Here is a 16,459-nt window from a genome sequence, read left to right as displayed (position 1 = left end):
TAATGCATATATCTATATTATTGTAAATGAAGTAATTTAAGTTAAATAATAAATGAACTAGTCATATTGATAATGAATATTCCATTAATATTTGTAAGAAACAACTTACTTATATTTAATTTAATAATAACAAGCAGTGACTTACTTCTATGCAGAGCATAAGGCCATTAATATTATACTTATATGAATTGATAGTTTTGGTTAACTACAATTTGATTTAATGAAATTGACTCCATTTCATTTTATGATTTCGTTTGCGTGATTTTGACCAGTATAATGTAATAAATTCGTCCATTGGGAGAAGGGAGTCCTACATCATAATGGCTTAATACAGTCAATACTAATCGGTCAATTTACTGATTTGAATTAATGATCAATTCAATTTATCATCTGCATAGTTAATATTAATACGATACATTTTGTAACGTCTCTTGAACTCTAAAGGTATGTCTCTTTTAGTTAGGTAGCGGTCTAGAATTCTAGATGACAAGACACACAAAGTATTAGAATGACTTGACGAAAGATAGTTACATTTTAATTGAAGTGTGCATTCAAGGCCCGTGCCGATGTTGTATATGTACTATATGTACATTATGATCTTCCTGTGACAATAAGACATGTGAGTGATTCGAAGACCTACTATTATTATGACTTATGCTTAACATTTTTTTGATCTTGGTTGATACTTGCAAAATCTGTGATTCTAAACTTATATTACAAAACATTTAGTTCGACTTTGTTCTGGAAAACTTCTTACATTTACTTACGTTTATGGTCGTAAGGTACTTGAAGGAGTTATAATGTCATATAATTTGAACAATAAAAATCAATAAAATGAATTAAGAGTACAGAGCGTAGAAATGCATCGAATGCAAACACGAGTGCGATCGCGTGCAAGCGCACAATATCATCGGAGTCAAGCCGTTCCACGCTACCCCATATTTTAACAACTGTCCTAATACATCTTGCAATGTTGTTTTTAACTGTTTTTGCCACATTATTGTTTGTACTTTTTGGAATGTTTACTTTTAATTTTTGTAGATGTAATTTTTTTGTTGCTGTCTACAGATTATTTTTAAATGTTCTCTTACCATTACATTACATTAAAACTGTCAAAATACTCGCTGTTTGTCGTTGTATTATTTTACTAAAATGATTGATATTTTACTTAATGCATGTAAATTTATCTGTGTCAAAGAGCTATGCTAAAGAGACGAAATTATTTGAAATTTAAAGTTTTCAACGAATTGGACGGACTTTTTTTCTTCATTTCAGGTGCCTGTCAATGAAAGCGCCAGACAGGTATGTCGCTAGTCGCTCGCGCGTTCGGTTTCGTTCGGCCGGATTCGGTTACGTTCGGAAACGTTCGGGCGGGCCCGGCCGCTGGGCCGGTAGCCACGGTTCAAGGGGGTAGCTTGGAAGACCACACGACACACCCGCGACGCAGGACTTAGCACAGTATTATTTTCCATCAAAATTGCTTTTTAATGTGTGTTATTTTGATTGTGTTATGGATTTTTTCGCAAGTTCCATTTATAGTTTTTTAAGGTATGCCATGCCACCTTTCACCTATGATTGGAACTAGAATGTAATGGACCCCATTGTTTCACTTTTATTTCAATTGCTTGATTGGCCAGTTCAGTATTTTAAAATTCAAGTGCACATGTCTGTCTCGGTGGTGTGATTTTTTTATGTACTGTAAATGGAATTACTGTGGGTGACATGTTAGTTGTCTTTATTTTGCTTCCAGGTTACACCCTTTTTAAATTTCAAATTGATAAACAACATCCCAATTAAATCACAGATAAATTTACAGATATTGTTCATTTAGTAAAATATGCATTTTTACGTTTATATTTTAAGCATGTTTGTGTGTTTTTAGTTTATTGTAATTAGAATGAATGTGTTTTCATCGCTGCGGTGAGTATATAAAATAATTAATGTTTTCAATTAAAGGTGTCGTCGCCAGTGGTGCCAATTACGTAATTAATACTTTGCAAGTAGATTATGTTGAAGATTCTCACGCATGCCCATTAACGAGAGCCCAAATTGATCCCATGACAAATTCGTGATCATCATCATCAAATCGTAAAGGATTTAACGCCTCCGTTGGCACGCTTCTTTTGTTGGGCTCATAATGCCGGCCATTAACATGTTTGATAAAACGTTAGTCGTACAAAAAGAGACGGCGATGCTACTGTGGAATCCCCACTGAGAGACCTCATTGAAGAATGATGCCATGCTGTGGTTGTACACGATGAATACAAAACTCTACTGTTCCGATTTTTTTGTAATCGTTCCAATATTTCGAGTGGCCTTGCTTGACCTGGAATACAATGATGTTTAGGAGACATTGTAGAATTGCAATAGGCATGAATGGTAAACTTTTGTAATAGGAACTCTTATTTTTAAACCACACTTTGTCGATACCAAGATATTCAATAATAAAGTATTCGCTATCTGTAGTCGATTTTTGGCAAGTAGGTATAGTAATTATTCTTTAATAGTAAAATTATTAAAGCATGAAAATAATAGTAACCTGACAGAGCTGATTTGTTTATTTTACCATCGAATTAAAACAATTTTGATATACTTAATGATGAGCTAATGTTCTAATGTAACATTGACAGTCGGTATAATCCCTTAAGACGCCGGCACACAAACTACAAAGCAAGATGTTGTTATCTGAATAAATCCGAATTAGAGCCCTCCATATCGCCCAAGAAGCTACTATGTTTAATACGTAACCTGATTTGAATAATTATAAAAATACTTCAGTTAATTGGACTGTAAGGGATCAATTAAAGAATGAATCATATATAACTAAGGCTGATAATAAATAAATATAATAAAAGTAGTGACATCTATCTATTAGGGGTTTTCTCGAAATGAGTATGGTCAAGTCGGAAATGATAGATTAACTTTTGAGCCTTGAGATACCTTCGAGAATATTAAAATTTATTTCTAGCTATTTTCACGATGTTTTGTCACATTTTTGTTTGATGACAGAATGTGACATTGTCGAGCCAAGTGGGTATCGTACCATACTTCAAGTAGTCAGTAAGTCATGAACAAGTAGTCAAATTTCATAGAACTAGCTATCAGTGGGTAATAAGAATGTAAGCACCTGAACATTTAGCGCATTAAAATGTATAGTCAATTCGAATTAATTTCATTGAGCATAGAACCGCAATTATACTTAAACCAACTATATGCACACATCGGGTTAAGCAAACAGAATCTAAACAAAGGAGTGGGTAACACTGTAACACCTTTAAACTAACAAAGGTTGAATACAAATAAACAGCAAATCGTTAACTCTTTGACCGTCCGCGGGTAATTTTCACTCGGAAAAGGGAATGGGAATGATTTCGTAAAGGGTGCCGACGCCCCCGGTCCTGTGGTTTTGACGCTGGTATTATTTTTGAAGCTTTCGTAGGAATATAATGTAATTGAGTTGAAAGTTTTACTATATCGTCACCTAAAGTTGTCGTCATATTGAGAATTAAATCAGTAATTTGTATATTTCTGTGGTTATTTATCTTTTGTTTAATTATATTCATAAGTTAGTAGGTTAATTTATTACTGTGGTTTTGACGCTGGTATTATTTTTGAAGCTTTCATAGGAATATTATGGAATTGAGTTGAAAGTTTTACTATATCGTCATCTGAAGTTGTCGTCATAATGTCAATTAAATCAGTAATTTGTATATTTCTGTCGTTATTTATCTTTTGTTTAATTATATTCATAAGTTAGTAGGTTAATTTATTACTGTGGTTTTGACGCTGGTATTATTTTTGAAGCTTTCATAGGAATATTATGGAATTGAGTTGAAAGTTTTACTATATCGTCATCTGAAGTTGTCGTCATAATGTCAATTAAATCAGTAATTTGTATATTTCTGTGGTTATCTTTTGTCTAATTATGTTCATAACTAAGTAGGTTAATTTATGAAAAAATAATCTACACTAACATAAACGTCATCCTTTTCTTTTATCGCCTAGTTTATATTTAAAATTTCAATTAGTTGTTTCAAATTAGTGATTAAGGAAAATTAAAACAATACCTCATACCATTATATTGCATTGTTTTACCCATATATGTGGGCGCGCCGGTAGGTAGATCTACAATGGTATTTCGATTCAACTAATTTAACCAATATTTATAAAAATATAGCTAAAATAATTAAATGAATAAGCGTTAATGCCACCATAGTAACAATAACACCCAAGCAAAATACCAAACAGTTCAGAGCACCACCGTGCCGTGCCCACTATTGGACAACTTCTGATCTGTTGACAGTTGCGCGCCCCTTTTTTATACCATGATACAGGTAGCCAATTGTTAATACGGAGCGGTAGTTCGAAATTAATATCATGTGATTTTAAAAACGGAATATTTATATATATGAAATGAAGCATTCTCCCACACGGCCATTCTGACGAGCAGCCGTTACGGCTCGCGAACAAAAGTTTAAAAAAATCAAATTCAATAATATTAAAGAAGTGGATAAACTACTTTAGATTCGCGGATAATATAGTCTCAATTTTAACCACAGAAGCCAAATCTCATGGTACACAAAACACGTAACTTTAATTGGTTAACCCCATAACCGGTGTCTAATAGTGTAAATAAATGGTCGTGTCACATGAAAAGAACTGCCAAATCACATGGCTGATGTCAAGTCACATAACATCATAAATTCGCTAAGTCACATAGCTTACGTACGTAATTGATTATTATCTGAAAAGAATTGCCAAATCACATGGCTGATGTCAAGTCACATGACATCATAAATTCGCTAAGTCACATAGCGTACGTACGTAATTGATTATTATCTGAAAAGAATTGCCAAATCACATGGCTGATGTCAAGTCTCATGACATCATAAATTCGCTAAGTCACATAGCGTACGTACGTAATTGATTATTATCTGAAAAGAATTGCCAAATCACATGGCTGATGTCAAGTCTCATGACATCATAAATTCGCTAAGTCACATAGCGTACGTACGTAATTGATTATTATCTGAAAAGAATTGCCAAATCACATGGCTGATGTCAAGTCACATGACATCATAAATTCGCTAAGTCACATAGCGTACGTACGTAATTGATTATTATCTGAAAAGAATTGCCAAATCACATGGCTGATGTCAAGTCTCATGACATCATAAATTCGCTAAGTCACATAGCGTACGTACGTAATTGATTATTATCTGAAAAGAATTGCCAAATCACATGGCTGATGTCAAGTCTCATGACATCATAAATTCGCTAAGTCACATAGCGTACGTACGTAATTGATTATTATCTGAAAAGAATTGCCAAATCACATGGCTGATGTCAAGTCACATGACATCATAAATTCGCTAAGTCACATAGCGTACGTACGTAATTGATTATTATCTGAAAAGAATTGCCAAATCACATGGCTGATGTCAAGTCTCATGACATCATAAATTCGCTAAGTCACATAGCGTACGTACGTAATTGATTATTATCTGAAAAGAATTGCCAAATCACATGGCTGATGTCAAGTCACATGACATCATAAATTCGCTAAGTCACATAGCGTACGTACATAATTGATTATTTTCTGAAAAGAATTGCCAAGTCACATGGCACTCGGGTTATTATCAAACATAAACATGACTGTTGGCCAGACAATCATCGATATGCAAGACAATCCCGATAACACTGAACTTACAATCCACATACCGTTCCAAAGTTCGCAGGTACTCAAGAGAAACACAAAGTTTTTACCAGATTTTTGACTGTCGATACTGTCATTGCTTCACAGGGTTCACAGTCATCTGACATGTTCAAATAGTTTACTTTCCATAGCACATGTTCTCGTAGTCTGAAAACACATTACATTATATGTATAGTCAATAATTATATACGATATAACGAGAGAGCTCCGCGTTTCGTTCATGGTTTGAGAGTAAAATCTACAGATCTTTTCGTTTGGCTCGCTTAAATCTATGGCATAGTCTTCTGCATCGCCAAACGTACACTGGGTAGAGACTCCAGATACCCTTGAGAATATATTTCCCGATGTGTAGTTCTTCACGATGTCTTCCTTTACTGAATTTGTTATAATGTGTCTGACTATCTCAGACAGGATTTCTTGAAAATCATTAATGCCTTTTAAGTCAGCTCATTTGACTATGACAGAATTTTATAAGAAACTATTCGAGACCTGCTCAAAACCATGCACGAGTGCTTTTCTTATTTAGAACTGTAAACAAATAAGCTGTAACAAGCATAAAAATAAAAAAAGTAAAAGTTAATTTCAAACCGAAAAACCTGATGTCTACAACACAAATGTGTGAAAATAATATTAAAGTGAATTGTCACGTTCAAAACAGTTTCAATGTCAACTTTACATACAGTAAAGAATATATCAGAGCAGCAAGTACTCCGTGGTCGTTATTCTTAATAAAATATTTAAAATACTATTGCCTTACCATAACATGAGCTATAGTTCGCACCGTTCATATGATGACGTTAAATGCCAACGAAATAACACTCTGAAGTCCACAGTTACATTACAACGAAAACCAGGTCATTAAACGTAAAAAGTTATTGGAGTCATCCTACCTTCATTATATTATTTACCTTCTATCATTTTACTTTTACCTTGAATTTTACAATTACCTTCGTTTGTGCGATAGGCATTGCTGCAAACAAAGTCTTTACCACACAATAATGATCACACATTGCAGAGTCCAATTTGACAGTAGTGTATGTACTCTTGTCTCTGTTTCTTTTTGCAGTATTCGATTTTTTAGAATTTTATCAGAACTTGCAGTAGGTATACAATTGCTCGTCCGAACCTGACTTTGACTTATAAATCTGCAAAGATATACATTTTAATTCGTAGAATAACAAACAGCGGTCGAAACAGTATGAACACAAAATAATAACGAATATTTTCTGGTATGAACCGCGAGTTCCAATACAATATCTGATAATAATAGAATTACCTATTTCAATTTAATATAACACATACGTTACAGTATCTGTTATCACCAGAAATTGTGAATAACTTCCAAAAGTTATTGTAATTAACCATTTGCAAGAATAATAACAAATACCGTTATTTCGTCCCGGATTGATTTATACGTAATACTCGCTCACACACAAAAACTTTAAACCAAATTTTAGAAGTAGCAGACAAGCATGCAGTCCACCTGATGGTAAGTGGCTACTGAGGCCCATCAATATCTTCAACACAGCAGACCCTAACACTGCTGTATGGTATTGGTATTGCCGGACCATAAAAGTTTCTACCACCTTTATAACCTTTACCCTTTATCTATGTAACGACGACAAAATTATGAATAGGAGAAAAACACGCCGAATTGTTTCGTACAATATAAACATTGCGTGCGTGAATATTCTGAATTTGTTATATCCACAGCCGTATATCTAGACGTAATGTCGTCATCTGCACAGTTACAAAACTAAATAAAATAACAACAAACTCCTCATGTCAATGAATAATTAAAACGTTTAGATTGTTAGCTAGATTACATGATGGTATAGTTGACTTACCACTGTTAAAGTATTCACTAAAGGTACCAACATAATATAATTTCACACGTAAAGTCTAGGATCGTGATGTACGTCATCTCGAAATTTATTATTTACTATGACACAAAATAAGAAAGAAGATCCAATAACAATTTAAACTACTGTAAAACAAGTTCAAACTTTTAAGTTATTATTAATAATACTTGATCGACTCCGAGCGAGGCTGATGAATTGTCTTTATTAAATTAAACCTTTAAACACATTTGACCGATCAAAATGCTTACAGCTTTGCACCATTATGATAACTGTTTTTTTTTTTTCTACAGTCAGCTAAGCTTCGATTCTCTTTACATATGAAAATTTTAAAGTGGATTGCAAGTATGTATGTAAGTATGTCACAAAAAACATGTTACACATTAATAAGTTATAACTTACGTTAATTCACCATTTTACCTAGTCCAATACACCGTTGGGGTTACAATGCGAACACTATCAAACTCCTTTTCTTCAGCTTTACCTCCATGTATACTTCGTAAATTGTAACCACCAGAATCTAAATGTTACATTTTCATTCAAGTTTCGTCCACGTCGACATCACAAGTCAAGTGTCGTTACAAAAACCCCCAATAAGCAGCTTTTACAGATTCTGGGAACAAGCGCTAGGTAAATATTATTAGATAGCATCCTATTAAATATGACAAGCATTGGTTGAGAATTTCAATGACCACAATACAAATGTAACCTATGCATTTGCAATAATAATAAGGCCATCACCGATAGCTATCACGGTGTTCCAGGTGAAACTAGAAATAAAACTTACGATATTTACGGGCCATGGAATTGCGATGGTAAAAAGTATGCTACCTGATTTATCAAACCTTTTACTTCAAAAATAATCTTCATTGTGACTAGTTTTATTTTAAGACTGGGAGTTTATTACGAATGTTAAATGCATTACAACGAATACATACAAAAGATATCAGAACTTGTATTCACAATCTTAAAATATTTTTTGCAGCGTAATAATTTAAAAGAATATGATCGCTATTCATCTACTTATTTAGCATAAGTAAGGATCGCCTCTTAATGAGTTGCTATAAGCAACGAAACTGTGAAAAGCATAGTTGAAATTACTCGAAATTTTAAAAACCCAAAACATTTCTAAAAACATGTCGGTACCTACACGTATGATTGTTATTTTTTCGCGCATAACCAAACATTTTCATATTAGTGATTCTTATAATCTTTAATAACTTTCAAAAAGCAAATAAATAGCAAGTTTAACAATCGAAAATATAAAAACCATTTGTTTGATCATACCGGAGCGCCAATCGTTCGCCAATGAGTCCCGGCGCCAATGAGTCTTAATTACGTAGACGGTTAACATGGATGATGCAAACCACCTTCCACCTCCTCAATTTTCATACCCAAGCTTGCGGTACCCAAGCTTGCGGTTGCTTTCACACGCTTGCTGAAATAATCCACATAAAATTATTACAATATTTAGACAAACCGTACACGTTACTCACGCAACCGGTTTCATCATGTGTTTCACACACAGCTCCTCCAATGTCGAAAGCCTTGTCCATATCGCCTCCATTGCGCGTCCCAAACTGTCGTCAGGAGTACAGCCACGATAAATTCTTCAGTAGAACACTTCCTATACACGCGGTTGATTTATCTTCTGTTACCGTTACTTTAAAACTATTACGTAATAAAAGGGCGTATCCTATCCCGATTCTGATGTGGGCGCGCCGGTAGGTAGATCTACAATGGTATTTCGATTCAACTAATTTAACCAATATTTATAAAAATATAGCTAAAATAATTAAATGAATAAGCGTTAATGCCACCATAGTAACAATAACACCCAAGCAAAATACCAAACAGTTCAGAGCACCACCGTGCCGTGCCCACTATTGGACAACTTCTGATCTGTTGACAGTTGCGCGCCCCTTTTTTATACCATGATACAGGTAGCCAATTGTTAATACGGAGCGGTAGTTCGAAATTAATATCATGTGATTTTAAAAACGGAATATTTATATATATGAAATGAAGCATTCTCCCACATATAATTACAAAGTATCCAATATAACATGACATATTTATCAATATCATAATATTACGAATATCTACTAATATTCCGTGCGATATAAAATCGAGCACCCTAATAATTGTCCTCCGTTTAAGTGGGGAGTGTTAAGCGAGAAATCGCTGAAGGTGTCCATTCATTTGCTTCACTGGCTCTGTCCCTCTGAACTCTATACTATCTGTATACATGACAGTATACAGATATCAGCTATGTAAACAGATATCAGCATATTATATTATTAGTACATTTTGTAAATTTCACTCAGAAAATTATTATTAATTTGAAAATAAGAAGTTGTAAATTATTCGAAGATTTTTTGATTACTGAAACGATTTACGAGTAGGTATATTATGCTAAGCTACCGAATCCAATAGCATTGGAGTAGTGTGATGGAGTATGCGCCAAGCCTCTCCCGCTTATGGGGTGAGCCTCATGTCCGACAGTGGGACATAAAAAGGATTACCGCCAAGATACCTATTGTCTCGCCTTTTTTACTAGTCACAAAAACAAGAAACATTTTTTATATTTTTCAAAAAGTGTAAATATAATATTAGGTACCAACAAATGAAACATACCATCATAATGTAATGCCTTTGATTTCCACCAAGCAGTTGGTTCCAGCATGTGCAGTGAGGACTGGGGTACGTGTTAAGGGGTCCCTGCCAATTATGTCATGACTGGCCGGTGCGTTGGTCTGGCCACTAGCCGCACTCACCCAGATGCGCGCGGAGGCGTGATGAGAAACGGAACGTGAACTTTCCCTCTCATCACGATGCCCCAACTCAATTATATAATCTCGATGACCATATCGCACCCTTATCCAACTTGGAGGTGATCCATTGACTGTCGCAGAGCTAGATGATAGTTGCAAGGTAGTATAAAGAAGCTATGTATGTCGACGTCACGAAGAAATGCGGAAAAATAAGTCAGTTCAATTTTCGTACTACTAATGAAAAGTAAAGATTTAAAGCAGTAATGAATCGAATTAAGCTATTTGATCAACTTTTATAAAAAACGTAAAGTTAGTAAATGTATGTAATTGCTAAACTTAATATATCCAATGTATTTAAGCCATACGCCCATTATGCGTTGAAGAAATCATCTCAGCAAAACCTGGTATACGTTAAGATTAAGTAACAATATATTGACTTCATAAATATGCAATACAGCATCGCAGTATCGCGGCCAAAGCTCTCACATTTGTACCAGAGTCGATTCAGTCACTACGAGTCTATATTTCAAAGCGCCTAAGACAAATGAATCTATAAAATTAATTGGACAAGTAATCGAAAACTCAGAAAGAATTTCTTCATCTCTGCTGTGGGGGAGCAGGAAACAAATGAGGGGCGGACATTGAATAATTCGATTTCCTTATTTGCACCAATCAATATGTTTAAGGGAATCCGATACTGCGAGACCAGGGCGACCGCGGTGCTTTATATCGTAAATTGTTTTAAAAAGCTTACAGCATAACTGTTTGTTACATGTTGAGTCGTTGGGGTTTTTTCATTAATTAACTCTAATAGTTATTCAATTGTTTATTTATGTTAAAATAAAAGTACGTTTTCTATACATTCCTTATTTAAATGCAGCTACTAGTTATTCTAGAAATAATTGCTTTTTTCGACAACATTTCTACCTTATCGAGGTATTCAATAACAACAATAATACTCAACAAAATTTAACCAAGTCTTGTGCTCGAAACATAATTGTAGCAACTTATCAATAACAGGCATTAGTCTGCAAATTGCGGTTGCTAGGATTAGGTAAATTCAAATTGGAACGTAAACTCAGGTGCAGCAGCGTAATAACTAACTTTTAAATGATCCCCAAACAGTTAAAGGGTTTGAGAAGCGAGCGGGCGCGCTTCGGTCGCAGACGGCATATTAGTAGATATAATTGCATTTGCTACCGACCTCACTGACGTTTCCAGCGAAGCTACGGATCTTATAGACAATTGAGTTACCAACACAAACCACCCTCTGGAATAAGTTGCCGCTGATGAGAATATTTCGCATCTTGATTGACTTCTTTAACTACTTCAAAAGCTGTCTTTGACTCCTCAGTTCGTAATAAATATGCCCGACTCAAGAATTGTAGAAGAAATCTGATTAAACTTCGAATGTAATAAGTATAACGCTGTATCTGATTAATTAAGAAAGATACTCCGCTAAAAATAAGCTCATATTAAATTTTGTCCGTAATTCGGTCGGGTACTTATTTAATTCCGGATATAAAATTTCTGTGATTGAGTCTCGGCGGGTGGAGTTGAGGGGCGTGAATTCCAACAAAATTAGCACCAGGGGTCGAAATAAAAAAGCGAAGGAAAAATTTAATGAACAGGAAAATGCTCCTTTTTGCAGCTATTCCATCTATTTATCTACATCGGGATGCCCATTACCTTGCTAAGAGAAAAGTTTACATTTTTAATTTAATGATTCCACTTTGTGGAAGTTGGGCGGGTTTCGGTGAGATCTTAATTTGGGGATTTCGAGGCGTCTCGTTTTGTAAATATTATTCCTTTAATAAGACCTCATGTCGAGGGGGTGGCTACTGAAGTCCGTGATTACGACTTTCCTAGCGAGCTTCATTTTGGACCTCGTCATTTTGATTGGCGCTAATGAAATTTTTCCTTCTCTGTGTCATTTTCGTGTTCATGACAGACTAATTTTCAGAAGACCCGAGACATTTCGCGTTACGTCATCAACACACCCTGTAAACAGTGCTATTGGAGGCAATTTCACGACAGCTGAGCCGGTGTTTCTGTCGTCTTCATTAATTTTTTCACTTTTGTTAATGCAATTTCTTATTTTATCTCTCTCGCGAGGCTGAAGTGCGTGTCCCATCTGTAACAAAATTTCTAAATCGTCGAGTCCCAGCTGCGTCTGTATGGGCGATGACGTTTCGCTTTTAGCGGCTGTTTTAAAATTGAATATTTGATGCCGCATTCCCTTATGACGAATCCGCGGTGAGTGGTAAGAGCCAATTCTGCGGTAGATTATTTTTTGAATGGCCCTCTTAACGACTGCGTCCATTATCACATGATCCTGGGTGCGGTTGGGGTGTGATTTAGACGGCGCTAGGTTCGGGTTGCTTAGGAAATTCTTAGGAGACCTTTTATTTTCATAACACCATTAATACATTCACCTTAACATCAAACTGACATTCAAATTAGATAATGAAACGTACTACGATTTTTTCATAAAGCAATATTAATAACAAATATAAGTATTTTTCCCGTTATCAAACAACTGTACGGCACTCGAATGTTCCCATTATAAACGCAAATGGTTACAGCTTAGTTCCTTTCTAATTACACTGATAAGCGACTTCAATAACGGTTGCTTTATCACGTTCGTACGTTTGGAATCTAATTGGAATTTTGCATGTTGATATGTGGACTCTCCATTGGTCGTTATTATGTTTGCTTTCTGATATTGATGTTTGTGATTCGAAGAGAAAAATAATGCTGCCATACCTGAACCTGTGGTGTCGAGCGTTATTGATTGTTTTCGACATTTCGAATTTAATGTTTACATTTATTATGCAGTCGGATATTAAAACGTTAATGTTGCTATCAATGATGATTTCATTAAACCACCACCTGCCCATGGCGAGTAAGCTCATATAAGAATTCTTGGGCTTAATATTAATTAGCTGACAAGAGGTTCGTTCCAATTTGTCTAAATTACGGCCATATTAATATATCGGGGTGCCAAATTTGCATTTAAACGTTTATGACAGAAACGTTATTTAGTAAATTACAGTTGTTTTAATAGAAATTATGGCTAGCGTTTTTTTGTAGGGTGGTAAGGGTCGGTTTTTTACAAAAGCATCTGTTGTGTGCATCGTATGAGTTTTTGTTATTTTAAAAGGAGACATGATGGATCAGTTTCAACACGTATTCGTCGGTCCCTTTGTTGCATGCTTTATGGCTTTGTAATGTGTTTCTTTGTTTGTTCAATCCGTGTTACAGGCGCTACCGAACTTTTTGAAAAGTTTTGTAAAATCACAGAACTCAGAATCATATTAATACTAATTTGTTTTATTACTTTAGACTATATTATTATTTAAAGTATTTTCCGATTTGTATTGTAAGATGTAGTATAGTTCGCAACAAATCACTATCGAAGTAAATCAGTCAAATTTAATTATTAAATTAAACATCCGCATTAATACAATACCATACAATACCAAAACTCTTCATTGTACACCAAATTTATAGTAACAAATACAAAATATTGATTTCTTCCAGGCAACCATTTACTTATTGCAAGAAAGAGAGAATTATATAAAAGAGATCCAGGGTAGGGGTGTACATGAGAGTCATATTTTAATTTTAAGTATATCAGCAGCTAGAGTTCTTAAGAATAGAAGAAAAAGGAGAAAAAGAGGAGAATACATAAAGTAGGAAATAATAGAATAGTATAAAAAAAATATTAAGTAAGATCTTAAAGTATTTTAGAGTTTATGGGTTCCAAAAACAAATGACAAAAGGATTCTGTTTTTTAATTTTGAGATACCTATGTGTTATTTTTATAATTAGCTGTGTTTAGTGGCCGCACAAATAACTGTCTATATCGCAGTGACTTTGAAAAACACCGTGAAATAAAAATTTCAGCTGCTAGTAAACTTTAATCCCGTCTACGGAACCCTTCTGTGTTCGTGATCCGCAACGCACTTCTATAGCCCTTATTCCTTAAGGTATGTGATTCTAATCCAGATTAAACGACAAAACATCGGCTTTGCATTCAAAGGCGCCACAGCATAAAATAGCCAGAATGTAAAGTGATTAAGAAAAAGTTTTGTGTAAGTGTGGGAGTGGTTACAGATTTTAAGAGGACGTCCTTTAAAAACCACCGTTGCGTGTTTTTTAAATAGGATTTACAGAGTTGGAGTGCTAGTTTCTTATCTTCGGGCAAAAAATGCGTTTATCTCACTGATTCCTTTCAAATACAATTAGGACATATGTTCCCATTACGTTTCATGCGACAGAGAATTCGCAGCTTTTGCAAAAAAGCCTTTGTCGGTAAGTTTGTATGGAGGTACTTGAATTTACTTTAATAAAATTTATTGATGTACTATATGTGTTCCTAAGAGCCTGATAAAAAATAAGTTCGCTATGGTATTTATCCGAATATTTTTTATGAGATTGAGGTAGCAAATATGCATGCAGTCCAACTGACGGTAAGTGATCACTGCCGCCCATGAACATACGAGTACATACCAAAGTACTAGAACTGTTTGAAATAGGTGTGGAGTTAGTACTTATAAATTTCATTTATTTATACTCTACTAGCTAACCCGGCAAACGTTGTGTTGCCATATAAATAAAAAAATGTTAAGCGCGAACAACCCTTATCACTTAGGGGTATGAAAAATAGATAGTAGCCGATTCTCCGACCTACTGAATATGCGTATAAAATTAGGTGAAAATCGGTAAAGCCGGTACGGAGGAGTACGGTAACTAACAATGTGACACGAGAATTTTATATATAAGATTGTTTATCTAAGTTAAAACGTATTTATGTTTTTGGGACTTAGCTCAATAGACCATAAGCAACAATTCGCCAATTCCCGAAATAGGAACAACCCTTAATTGTAATATTCGTGGGGAACATTAAGTAATATTTAAATCGAATCAGAATTGAAGCCCGAGAAGGGCATCCCAAAAGGGCTTAAATCTCCCAAGACCCGTAAGTAGGATGGAGTTAAGAAAATATTGATATGGCATCTTTTATCTTTTTAAGAAAAAATATTAGGCACTTGTGTTTGAAAGGAATTTGTAATAACTTAATATAAATTTGTAATATTAATATATTTTTTTTAATATTTGTAATATTAAATTAAAGTGGATTTTAATAAACCGTAAAGAAAATATTAATCACTAATAGGTGTTGAATAACATGTAGGTTGTATTTGTATTTAGTTCAAAATTGTAATGGATTTTATCAGTCAAACTTTTTAGACATACTGTTTTGAAAACTTTATTAAAATGTACATTCTTGAGATATTATAAAGAGAACAGTGTATTATAAAGAGTTTATTACTTATCGTCCACTCCCAGTTATTTAATAAACATTTTAAGTACCCAAACAAAAAACCATATCGATTGTTAAATCGATTCTTGATTATTAAAATCAATCGTACATTTGTCAGTTTAGTGCGTCGATAATTTTTTGTCGTTAAAACTTTCTCCTTCGGAAGACGTTGCGACGTCGATATGCGGTTACTCAATAATATCGCGACATATGACGTGATTGCTCATAACTGGCATCGTTATGTATGTATGTATGTATGTAGGTAGAGACAAGCATGAATGAAAGATTTTGTTCGAACTGCTCGTAGGACGTTCCTTACGCCTCCTTCTACCGGTATTGTAGTGGCTTAAAGTCAAATATTTTTTTAATTAAATACTTGATATTTTTAAAGAAAAAAAAAGTGTACTTACGTAAGTAAGAACTACAATTTTCTTATTAATGGAACGTAAAAATAGTACTTAAATTACTTTTTGGTTAATGAAAAATGTACAATTAACGCCCATTGAGCTATGTTATTTAATTCCACAATTGTACAATTCCAGCACGTAAAATTCCGTGAAAATAAAATGAGTCGCGTCTAGTATTTGCTTTTTGTTCACACAGCTGTAATTATCAAATTCTGTGAACGAATTCCATTAACTAATTTAATTCAAAATGTATCCATTTCCTTTTTGCAAACAAAATAATAAAGGCACATTTATAGCGGTTACAGAAAGGCGAAAGTGTACGTACTGAAATGAAGTATAGAAAAAAGAAACGAGCGCGAGTTTTGATTGATCAC

General features: G+C 34.3%; 1 protein-coding gene across 14 annotated transcripts in view; it reads left to right on the top strand.

The window, feature by feature from the left end:
- dac (dachshund family transcription factor) overlaps nucleotides 1–16,459 on the top strand; it is a 181,079-nt gene that overhangs the window by 29,410 nt on the left and 135,210 nt on the right. For 8 of the 14 annotated variants that reach the window (XM_073082538.1, XM_073082529.1, XM_073082539.1 and 5 more), the window contains exon 2: nucleotides 1,276–1,302. The exons of the other annotated variants lie outside the window; for them this stretch is intronic. In XM_073082538.1, the coding sequence (XP_072938639.1) occupies nucleotides 1,276–1,302 (27 nt within the window). The remainder of the gene's footprint in view (nucleotides 1–1,275; nucleotides 1,303–16,459) is intronic. 14 annotated transcript variants of the gene reach the window in all.

Source organism: Epargyreus clarus, unplaced genomic scaffold (assembly GCF_041222505.1).
Source record: "Epargyreus clarus isolate Ecla_fem2 unplaced genomic scaffold, WU_Ecla_fem_2.2 ptg000018l, whole genome shotgun sequence".
Classification (NCBI taxonomy): Eukaryota; Metazoa; Arthropoda; class Insecta; order Lepidoptera; family Hesperiidae; genus Epargyreus; species Epargyreus clarus.
This window is presented reverse-complemented; position numbering and strand designations above follow the sequence as displayed.